The 12,123-nt window shown below is 41.6% G+C and overlaps 1 protein-coding gene across 4 annotated transcripts in view; it reads right to left on the bottom strand.

Annotated features, from left to right (window-relative positions):
- The window catches only part of FYN (FYN proto-oncogene, Src family tyrosine kinase), a 199,821-nt gene that overhangs the window by 30,794 nt on the left and 156,904 nt on the right, over positions 1 to 12,123 (bottom strand). For 2 of the 4 annotated variants that reach the window (XM_074368472.1, XM_074368471.1), the window contains 6 exons: positions 10,271 to 10,374; positions 9,182 to 9,331; positions 6,409 to 6,573; positions 2,837 to 3,016; positions 1,215 to 1,291; positions 971 to 1,124 (listed from right to left, as the gene is read on the bottom strand). In XM_074368472.1, coding sequence (XP_074224573.1) covers positions 971 to 1,124; positions 1,215 to 1,291; positions 2,837 to 3,016; positions 6,409 to 6,573; positions 9,182 to 9,331; positions 10,271 to 10,374 — 830 coding nt within the window. Of the gene's footprint in view, positions 1 to 970; positions 1,125 to 1,214; positions 1,292 to 2,836; positions 3,017 to 5,873; positions 6,030 to 6,408; positions 6,574 to 9,181; positions 9,332 to 10,270; positions 10,375 to 12,123 lie in introns of all 4 variants that reach the window. The other 2 variants (XM_074368473.1, XM_074368474.1) reach the window with 2 other exon arrangements.

Here is a 12,123-nt window from a genome sequence, read left to right as displayed (position 1 = left end):
CAATGAAGAAGGTGACCCCCTTCCTCCAGACACGAGTGTATGTTCTCCACGAGGAGCCTACATTCAACCGCAAACTGCAAACTTAATTCCACACATTTACCCATTGACCGCTGTGTGAAGTTCCAGGAAGAAAGGAGATAGCTTTGGGAATCCCCTCCTCGGTATCTGGTGCTCCAGAAGCACCTGAGAGGCTGTCGCACTGCTGGTTTGGGATATATCTTATCTAGAGGCTCATTTCTACAAGCCTTTGGAGGGGGCGGGACAGAGGGCGTGATGAAAGGAGTTGGAGCTTTCTGAGTGGCTCTGCTGTTACCTTCTATCGTCACTCTAGATCCCCTTCCAACTCGTCTTCTCCCTCCTCTGGACCCAGCTGGACCCCTCTGATCACTGGCTCTAGTGGGTTTGGCGGGAGATCTGGAGGAGGGCCGAAGAGCAAGCTTAGGTATGAGTCCCCAGGACCTACCCAGCTGCCTGTTTCCACCAAAGGTAGCCTCTCTGCGCAGCTGCTGGTGCTTAGTTCCAGGGCTGTTTCCAGCTCTGGGGGTGCCGCATCATGCCTTGCTGGTTTTCCTAAACCCTGCCTGAGCCATGGTAAACAACTCCTTTATTAAATTCTCCATGAATGTGCCTTCTGTTTCTGGCTGAGACTTTGATGGAGTGACAAGCTATTACTTTCGGCCTTCCACAACCCTCTTCTCCAAAGGCAAAGTGTCCCGGGCCTGGACAGTGAGGAGGGCAGCTTGAGCCAGGAGGACCACATCAGTGGACACTCACTCACCAAAAAGCAACGTCTCATCCACCTACTGAGCCCACTACAGTCTCCCACGTGCAGAGCTGTCAGATTCCTGCCAGATCGAGAAGGAAAAACCCAGCTGAAGAATGACATTTCTGGAGGAAGGGAAGGGAAGGGAAGGAGGGAGGAAGGGCCATGCAGGATGTGGTCAAGAGCCTTCCTCAAGCAAGTGCCCACCTTGTCTGGCTGTGTACTCATTGTCCTCGATCAACCTAGCCAATCCAAAGTCAGCAATCTTGCAAATGAGTCCGTTCCCCACAAGGATGTTTGCCGATCGCAGGTCCCTGTGGATGTAATTCATGCGCTCGATGTACGCCATTCCCGCGGCGACCTGTGGCACCGAGAAAACACACGTTACACATGCTCCACGCACCCCCATGTTGGTGAGTCTGAGGAGGAACGGAGGGACCACGGGGCCCACCTGTGCTGCCATGTCCACAAGGTTTGGTAACTTCAGTGCTCTTCCTTCTCCATCTTTTAAGAAATCGAGTAAACTTCCTGTGAACAAAACACAAAGCCATTTTGATTTCCTTTGACAGATAAAAACTCCCAGTGAAGGGCTATATTTGGTTTTCTTATTAGAAGTAATGAGGTAATTGAATGAAATAATGCTATCAATGGAAAAAAAAAAGGTTTACACACAAAAACAGGGCAGGAAAAAACTATGTATTGAAAGGTAATAATTTAACCTTTCAAAAATGAACAATGGTGACTCCATTTCTAAGGACAACAAAAATGGGATAAAATGAGAAGAAATGAGTCTCAATTCCCTTTGTCATAAGGAAGAACATGTGAAAGGCTGCACCACTTCAGTCTCATTCCCCCATCAGTCCTGCACAAAGAGTGATGTGGGGGAAACAGGGCCCAGCCGACTGAGTCTCAAAATGTGGTCCTGGGACCAGCAAGAAAGGCACCCGCCCAGGGAACTAGTTAGAAATGCAAACTCTTGGGCCCCACCCTGATTCTACTGAATCAGAAACTCAGGAGATCTGGCTCAGAAATCTGTCTTTTAAGAAGCCCTTTAGGTGATTCTGATACAGAGTAAAGTTTGTGAATCCCTGGCCTAGCTTATCGACAGATCTTAATCAAGAAAAGAATTATCTGAGGAATACAGGGTGGAGCAGGCAGCTCCTCATATCAGATCGTGGCCAATCACGTCTTAAAAGATATCTGAAACAAAACAGCTGGAGCTTCAGAGCCACTGTGGTAACAGCCCAAGGAGCTCAGAATGGACACCGGGGCTGAAACAATCACAGGCAGAAGCTGCATGATCATCGGTGATTTTTTCCATGCTTTAATCACAAAGTTATTTACCAAATAACCCTGGATACAAAGGACAAACAATCCGCCAGAAAACACTTCCAAATAGATTTTAAAAGAAAGTATGTGGAAAGGAAAAATTATACTCGTGTCCTCTGATGTACAAGGCATTGCCTTTTGAGGCTGTTTCTTGTTTGGTTCATCTGTTCTTCCAAAACAAAGCAATCTTTGGCCTTATCCCCAACAATATTGCTTTGATTAGAAAGATAAAGAGAGAGAAAAAGAATGAGAATAAAATATGCTCTTGAAAAGCATGTTTTTCTACAACTGATGTTTAAGAAGAGAGCTGAAAAGAAAAAAAGATATTGAAAAGATGGAGACTAAATGTAGCCTGGAGATCAGTGTCTGATGTCAATTGTTCAGCCCTACAAAAAGGGAGTTTAACCCAAGCTCTGGCATCCCAAGTAACAGCAAACTATTATCGCCCTCTGTATCCCCTCTGAGATTAAAAATGAATTTCTTTAATTACGGAGAGGAGCTGGAACTCCTGACATGTGCACCGCACAAAAGGTACTGTGTTTCATAAGGATCTGGGGGGGCAAGCTCAAGGTCACAGTCTGTTCTAAAAACGCTTTCATTAGTGAGCGCATAATTTGTGCTTTCTGATAAGAATGAGTAACTTAGGCAGAAAGGAGGAAAAAAGCAAGGAGGCAGCTCCGTTTCCCTCCCAGAAACATCCCTGCAGGCCACTGTGAGGGGGGAGCCTGAGAGGCCACGCCTAACCTTTATTCATGTACTCGGTGACGATGTAGATGGGTTCCTCCGACACCACTGCGTAGAGCTGGACCAGTTTGTCATGCTTCAACTTCTTCATGATCTGTGCCTCCTCCAGGAATGATTCAGGGGACATTGTGCCTGGTTTAAGAGTCTTTATGGCTACTTTTGTGTTTCCATTCCAGGTACCTGCAGACATCCCACAATATTAAGTCAAACTAAAGATCCTCTTTTAATGGGGAAAAAAATTTTTTTTAACTCAATAGCTATTTGTATAAAGTTAGATTTTAAGTTAAAAAAACTTAATATAGTTTTTGTTGAACCAAAAATGTAAGGACTCTATCAAGTACTGTCAACAGGAAAAATGTGTTTACTTATGGCTAGATCATGGTTTATAATTCTTTAAAATTTTTTCTTATTTTAATATATATCACTTTCCTTTTCTGGCTCAGTCGTGTGATGACAAATTTATACCAAAAGCTCTGGACATTTCTTTTTTTCCTTCCAGTTTTATTGAGATATAATTGACGTACAGTGCTGTGTGAGTTTAAAGTGTAAAGCATAATGATTTGATTTACATACATCATGAAATGTTTATCACAGTAGGTTTAGTGAAAATTCATCATCTCATATGGATACAAAATCAGAGAAATAGAAAAAAATGTTTCTTGTGATGAGAACTCTTAGGGTCTAATCTCTTAACAAGTTTCATTATATGATAAATATAAATAACATACAGCAGTGTTAATTATATTTATCATGTTGTACATTAGACCCCTAGTAATTTCTGGACACTTCTTTATAAAGATGAAAGTCCAGGGGTTAGAATAGGCCTGGGCATCCAATAGCCATCTTGCTGGCAGCAGAGTGAGCATGGAAGAAATTAGATGAAGTTCCTTTTATGGGGAACATTTATGTGCCATTTAAAAATATATGGCAACACACCGAGGATGTCTGGAAATTACCTCAAGACTTTCAGTTGTCAGCAGTGGATGAGCTACTTGATAGAGTCCTTGAAAAGTTGAGCTAAGAGTGCTGAAAAGCATTGGCAAGAAGCTCACAGTCTACTTGCCAATACTTCCACCAGGAAAGGAAAATTCCTCAAGTTTACTGATGGCCAGCCACAAGCACAATGACTGCTACCAGCTAGACTGGAGAAATTCAACAGCAGCTGCAAGGGAGCAGAAATACTTAAACTTAACATGTTTAAAGAGATCTAGGAGGTTCAGAGGCAGGCCTGGTTCATGATCACCATCATTTCCCTCATCTGTAAAATACAGGAATGGAACCAGATTATCTTTCCAGTCTCTTTCAGCCCCCAAATTAAAAAAAAAAAACAAAAACAAAAAACTAGATTCTATGTGTATCTATTATTAGTCTTATGACTTTGAATTAAAACTATTAATAAGAGAAACAGAAAAATCTGCTAAGTTAGATTATGTTTTCTATTTGGAAAAGTAAGCTGGTTTAAATTAACTTTTATATTTAATATCATTGATTTTAGAACTAAAAAATTCCATAAATTGGAGCAACTCTCGTTACTCTGTTAAAAACATGGTTCATATCATTATAACATGCATCTACAAAAACATAAATCACCAAAGAATAAGTGGCTTAAAAAAGAGTTCATTCAAATCTTATAGAAAACTGACCGCTAAATCTGAATGGGAAATCTGACAATTTGTAAATGGTCTTTTTTGTGAGTGTTTTAGCACCCCTCCCCCCAAATTTAAATAGAGTGAGATCTTCCTCTCTAATAACAACCTGGTTACTTACATAGGCCTTCCATCCTGATCCAGAACCACCACAACATGGTGTTTTATGTTCATTGGGAAACAAAACCTTAATAGCACACGTAATGATTTAAAGTTGGTAATTATAAAGTTTGAAAATAAATTTTCACATAGGGTTTAATTTTTCCTGACTTTATTAGTGACTGCATTAAAATCGTTAGGACCCACAATTTCAATTAGAAATTGGGTGGATGAGAAAGAGAAAGGCCATATAAACATACTCTACAATATAAGAGTTAAGGTCCAGATAGAGACTGATACAATAATGTGGACTCTGAAAACAATGACAGTGGAAACACTTATTGTAACAGCTTATGCACACACACATACATGTGCATGTCTGAGTGAGTGTCTTTCTCCCTCTCTATCTATGCAGTATTTACTAGTTGCCAGGTTCTGCTCTAAGTGCATTAACTGTATTAAATCTTTTAATGCAGATCACACGTAAACACTTGTACCCACAGAAATCAACTGATACCTATCTACATTGTTTTTCTTTTAAATATCTTTCTGTGGGGGTAAGTAATTAGGTTTATTTATTTTTAGAGAAGGTACTGGGGATTGAACCCAGGACCTCGTGCATGCTAAGCATGCACTCTACCACTTGGGTTATACCCTCCCCTCTACATTGTTTTTAATTGACTCTAAGGAAGGAAGAAGGAGGATTCTATAAGCACCAACATTACTTTACTAACAGATGTTTCGGGGCCTCATAAAACAGTGGGGAGAGCTAGTGCACTTGGCCTTAGCAATGACAGGACAACCAAATTAAGAGAAGTGCATGTGTCTACTGAGTACTTTATGCAGGGGACTCTAAACATACTGTCCCATGTAATCCTCAAGACAATCCTATGAATTGGTATTATTTCAGTTTTACAGATGAGGGAACTGAGGTTCAAAGAGATTAAATAAGCCCCTTGCCCATGGTTAATCAGCTAGTAATGATTCAAACTCAGGCCATTGAGCGAAAAAGCCCACGGTCTTTCTCCACAGCAGCCCATCTGTAGTATCTTACCTTCCCGTGTCTCAGGAAGAGGAAACACCAGATTCTTATTGTACTAGTTTCCTGGTCTATGGGTGTCTTAATTAACCACATGAAGTAGGACAGAAGAGTACGATCTGGATGGCCTGTGCCCTTCTAGCTATCCAGGTTAAGTGTCTTGGTCCCATGGGCTGTGTACATGTTTTTGTTCAAAACCATCCTTTGAACTGGCTTTGAGATGCAGCCAAACACAATGTGCCCTCTGCCTTACCAAGCCACACTTCAGCGAAACACCCCTGACCCAGCTTCTTCTCCAGAAACAACGAATCACGTGCAACTTCCCAAGCATCTTTAGCCAATCCAGAAGTTTGTGGGGTACAACTTGATGCAATCACAGTTAAGTTAAAACACAAACCATCAGCTTTCTCTACAGGAAAGGGAATTAATAAAGAAAACACAGTCCTTATAATCCATAATCAGGCATGCACTAGGAGAGATGGAAGGTGATGGGCCCTTGAGGGCGACACTGAGTTCATTCTAGAAACATTTGCATTTGGAAATGAAGGCATTTGGCACAGGCTAGAAAATTCCGTTGTACCATTGACTGGTTTATGAATTGAGGCTATAGAATAGTATCATTTGAGCCATTTGCCAATTGTGACCAGAATTCTGAAATCAAAATCAAAATTATGAGTAATTCATATTTTCTTCCTGGCCATCAAGTCTTTATCTTCACCTTCCATCTTTGCTGTTTGGGACTTCCCAAACGAGAAAGCTAGTAATAGAGTAAGTGAGTCTCGGCATACCCATCCATACTTCCCCAAACTGCCCATTTCCCAGTCTCTTGATCAACTGCAGGGATTCTCGAGGAATTTCCCAGACATCTTTGGTTTTGACAGACAGATCGGTAAGCCTTGGCATCCCTTTGTGACAGGGAACTACTAGGCGGCAGCAGAGACCTGCGGCTCTCTCTGATGGGGCGGGGACAGCAGCAGGAGAGGAAAAGAAAAGCAGAACACGTGAAACAACAACACTTAGAGGTGCACAAACCCAGCCAGGGCACAGCGTTACTCAAAACAGTGCTACGTCAGCAGAGAACTACACACGTCGTGGAAGATTAGATGCCACACACTGAAAAGTGTTCACTGGAGGTAGGACAGAGGACGTTTTAGATTCGGACTACTGCCTACCCCCGGGTCTAATGTAGTCTGTACATATATACAGATATAGATGGTTTTGCTATCTGTGCTCACTAAATAGGAAAAAGGTTTGCAGCCCAATGTGCTAATAACATCTTCTGAAATGCTGACGATATGTCCACTGATTTCATAAAGTACATTTGGACTACAACAGTCTTTTCCACCCTCTGTCTAATAGCAAAGGGTTTGGAGACTCTTTGCTATGAATATACTTAAAATTGTAACTTCGGTACAGGAGTCTTCTATGAAACATTAGACTGTTATAAACTAGCAAAGCTGGAGATTATACCTGGTAAAGAAAAAAGAGGTCATATTTCTCTAGTGATTTCTCTGGCAATTTTAACTGACTCTATCCTACCAGTCAGAGAGTCTTGCTTCTTTGATATTTTCCAGTAAAAAATCTTTATAATAGTCTCTGATGTATAATTTAGGAGTCTGGTCTGAAAGGACAAAGAATGGAGACTAAAATGTGCAGAAACTCAAGGATGTGAAAGAACTCTTTCCTAAGAAAAAGAGGAAGGAAAAAGTCCTTACCACTTATAGGTCATTTGGAGTTTTTTCCCTTTTCTTCTCTTTCTTCAAAGAATAAGCCTTCCAGAATCTAGCACTGCTAAGGGGAAATTGTCTAAATGCCAAGTTAAACATCAGTCATGTCAGGAAGGTGACAATGGACAAGGAATCAGGGCAGTGACAAAAGCTGCAGAGCACCTGGCTGGTGAGGTGGACAGAGCCCCACCAGCCACACCCACTGGAGGCCTCTCAGATGCAGGGAAATAAAATGTAGTGCCGTTGCCTTTTCTCCAGGAACCAGCTGCAAGTTCCTTTCTATTCCTTTCTTTTTGATAGAATCAGGTTCTGAGATGTTTAGGCAGGAAATTATTTATGTGTCAATATTTCAAAGACATTTTATTGTGTGAAGGAGAGAAAGAGGGACGAGGAAAAGCCAATATAAAAACAAATCCAACTCGAGATGGATTTTTTTTGAGATTAAAAAATGTCTATTGCTCTTCATATCCCTTCTCTCCTTCCAGCTTTATGATGTTATTAAGGTGCCCTTTCCAACACAATATTTTCAAATGATCAAAACCCTGGGGACCCTGCTGATGTTTGGCTGTAATGAAATATATTTTGGCATCTGAAAAAATCCTTACAACACTCAGGCATTTTGAGTATGTCATTTAAGCTCAGGGAGTTATTCTGCTCCATTTCTCCCAAGTATTGCATTAGAATCCACATAAAGGAAAGTTACCCAATGTCCTTAACAACAAGTACTCCAAGTGGTGTTAATTTTTTCATTTGCTCATAGTGCCCAGGATCAATAGGTACATGTTTTTTACTGCCATTTTCAAAAGACTGCTTTTTCGATGCTAAAAAATTACAGACAGATTATTTTTAAATGAATGAGCATAGAGCAATAGTTGAGGTCAAGTCACGTATGATTTTAGGGTCATGTCATTGTCCTGAAGAACAATATAAAAGGTATATATGGGTCACACAAAAAACTGAGCTTAATGGGATTTAGGTCTCTATCTACACATGTATATCTGCATTTGTTTGTGTGTAAATATTATATAGTGGGATATACTTGCTAATCTAGGAAAGAAAGCATTCATTTTAACAATTGCACATACAACTACCATCTTTAATAAAATGTACAAATCACACATCTAAACACCTCATAATTATGTGTTTCTAGGAACAACAGACTAGTGGTGACATCTTGGTGTTAGGGCAGAGATTGATCTACTATTTAAAAGTTTAATTTAACACAACAGCCATAACAGATCTAAGAGCTGTGGGTCACACACAGCTAAGTCTAGTTAGGAAAACGTAAGTATTGGTGGGGAAGTGAAACATGATAAATGGATCGCAAAAGTCATCTAGGCATGAGAATGAAATGTATGTTCAGCCTTTCCTGCACCAGTGCTGAGTGTAAAGTGAGGGAAGGAACACGGCATCCCCTGCAGAGGCCCCCTGTTAAGTGTCCCCCCAGAGACCACACCCTCTTCCTGCCAGGGTTTCTGAATGACGTACCGCGGGGGAACAGGCAAGGATAACTCACATTGACTTCCAGATGAGGATGAAAAAACAAACAGCTTTTAAAATTTAACCTATTGCTTTCTACCTGGGGGAGTAGAATGTGGTACCATCTTTTGACAAACATATGGAACTAATAATAACTATGGTGGGGAAAACAGTGATAGAACCTATCTGGCCAAGCCCCACCTGAGGATAGACTAGCAAAGGAGACTGTTTTCCTAGTGCCTTGGTACATACTGCCTGTACCTCTCCCCCTTTCCCGCTCTGGGCCCACCCACTCCGGGCCCACCCACTCCCTCCAGTGTCCATATGCTCAGTAGCCAGTTAGAATTTGGGTTACCTGAGTAATGTTGAACAAGCTGCTGAAGTGTTTCAAACTGGGCCCGGGTGGTAATATAGTACCCACCGTTGTCAAGTTTGCGAATTTTATAATGTTTGACATGGTCTCCTTTCATATCATCCCAGTCGCGGATAGAAAGTGAATAGGCACCTGGAACATACACAAAGCACGAGCAGCTCCAATCACCGTGAGTACCGGTTTGCCTTTTAGGTCTCAGTTACTGGAGTATTCTGTTTAATAATTATCAAAAGGAGACACACACACAGACACACACAGACACTTCCACCCAGTAACACAGGAAGAAAATACCTTTTTCCTGCAAACGTCAGAAGATAAAATGACTTTATCCTTGAGAATGAAATCTCTGTAGATTTCTTCCTATGATACTCTACTCAGTACATTTGTGTTGGTGAACACAGCATAGACCCAGCTCCCGTGGGCAGGATGAAAGAGAGCAGAGATGCTCCCGGCTGAGACTGCTGCCCTAGGCCTGGTTACCTATGGAGCATAACGGAGGCAGGAGAACTGCCTACTGAGAAAGGACAATTTCTCTAGAACTGAGCTTCCAATTTTTGCTCCACAAGGCTTTCACACGAGCAGATAACCAGCGCCTGGTAGGTCAAGCTAGAAGGCCACTGCTCTTTTTCCTTGGACCAGCTCCTCTTGTGGGCTCTCATGGGTTGTTAAATAACAACCAGCAGAGGGAATAAGAGATGTCCTCACATTGTGGAAAAAAACAAAAGAAATGCAAAACAACCTGTATGATTGGCGCCTGAGGAACTAAGAGTTTCGGAAAATCCTAATTCTAAAGGACTTCTGAAAATTCTATGATCTCATGTGCCTGGAGCAGAGAAGTGACCCCAGCCCCTGTTTTGGGAGGAAGGTCTTGATTCTGAGCCTTTGTCGTCCTTTTGGAACTGTCTGCAGTTCTAGGGCCTGGAGGGAAAACTGAAAATAGGACTCTGCTCACAAGGCAGGGAGGAGATGTGCCATTTTAAAATCCTTGTACATTAGAGATAAGCCTTTCATCCCCTCTGACTAATCCGCAGATTTGAATGACAAGCCAACTTCTTCAACTCGTTATCTTACCTTTGGTGGTTTCACTCTCACGAATAAGAAAGGTACCTCTTGGGTTTCCAAAGGACAAAAGCTGTCGCTCAGCATCTTTTCGGCCGAGTTTTCCAAAGTACCACCTTTAAATGAGATCAAGGGAAGGAAACATTTTACAAAATCATTTACAAAAATGGGACAGCATCGGCTCTTCTGCCCGTGGGTCCTCCTCACCTCTGATTCCATCCTCAGCCTCTCCTCGTTTATTTTTTCCTAGCCTCACCTAGTCCCCCTTGCAATCTATGCCTGATTCCAACCCTAATCCATCTCTTTCACTCTTGAAAAACAATCAGATTTGAATTGTGGATTATTTTTCTTCCTTCCAGAGATGACAGGAGCCGGTGGGTTTGTGTGAAAACTGCCACTTGCACGCACAAAAGGAGAAGCCCAAAACCTTGTTTTGCAATGGCAACTGCAGGAGACCCTTCCCACGTGCCTCTACAAGACCCTGGATTTTTGAGCATAATTACAACCCCTGGGAAATAACAAAACACAGTCTTAGTGTAGATAAAAATCATTAATCAAGCATTTTAAAAAAAGTCCATCAGAATGGATAAAGAACAAAGACACAATGTTTTCAGTAACTTCCTACCTGCAGGAACTCTGAAAAAAAGGTCAGGGCTACCTCTAATTTGAGATGACTGCTGCCCTTGGACACTTGTTTCTGATTTCTTCCTGGTGAGCAGGTGTGAGGACTTGCATAGGCAAAAGGTATTTGCAGGACGTCTGACCTGTGCACATGTGTCCTGGCACAGTTGCAGGGCCACATTACCATGTACAGTCAACCAGCATGTCCTTAAGAATGACTTTGTGTCGTGGGTGTGTTCATATTCTCCCTGCGATGACACTCTTGTGCCACTTGAGGAGGCATGATGTCAAGTCATCTCCCACCTTTGCTATTCGTCTTTCACCTCCCCCTGCACTCTCCAGCCCTAACCGCCTGGCAATTGGTTAACGTTTCCACACTTGGTGCCGAGTCAGCAGCAGGTGCTTCAAGAGCCCCAGGGAGAACTTGGTAGCATTCCACTGGAGTCTGTGCACAGGAACAATTTTTAGAATATGTGACTGTGAAAGGTTCCAGTTTCTAAAATGAAATTTCAATTCATTATACTTGAACATAGCTATTATGTGTTCACTGTCAAATCCTTTTGTGAATGAAACAGCTTCCCTGCAGATAAAAAAAGACACACTGCATGCTGGCTCCTCCGTGACTTTTAAAGGCACAAGACTACAACAATCCTAACCTAGCACTAGACAGTACAAAGAGAACTGCACCAATCATTTGTGAGAAATGACTTTCTGGGTTTGTATCAATAACCCAATTTAAATGCAGTGTAAACACAAACCATGGTGAAAAGGGAACTGTCAGAACAATGGAGTATACTGAAACAATCGTTATTTCTAAAACGATGGTAATTAATTGCATAGGTAAAATCATAGGTATTATTTTTTAAAGGCTATTTTATTGTTTAAAAACAAAGTATTTAAACAATTGACCGTTATAAATATAACAAATACTTTGTGGGTAGGCTCCCAGTTATGTCAAAGTAATTCTACATTTTGGTGGTACCCTTTATTCTAAAAGAACATTTGTGTTCTTTGGATGTTTGCAAATCTGCCCTAAAATAAAGATCCAGTACAGATGCCTTTGTTCACTGATGGTGAAATGCACTCACTGGGAATAAAAAGGAGCTCAGAACCACCGAATCTGTGAGAGCGGGAAACAAAACAGATCTTCTTAGAGGAAATGCAGGAGAATTAAAGAAAAGAGAGTGATCAGCTGGGGATATGGCTGGGATGTGCAGTGCTTCCACAAACCCAGGGCATATTAA

The sequence above is a fragment of the Camelus bactrianus genome, chromosome 8 (assembly GCF_048773025.1).
Source record: "Camelus bactrianus isolate YW-2024 breed Bactrian camel chromosome 8, ASM4877302v1, whole genome shotgun sequence".
Classification (NCBI taxonomy): Eukaryota; Metazoa; Chordata; class Mammalia; order Artiodactyla; family Camelidae; genus Camelus; species Camelus bactrianus.
Note: the sequence above shows the minus strand (reverse complement) of the source record. Positions and strands in the feature narration are given on the sequence as shown.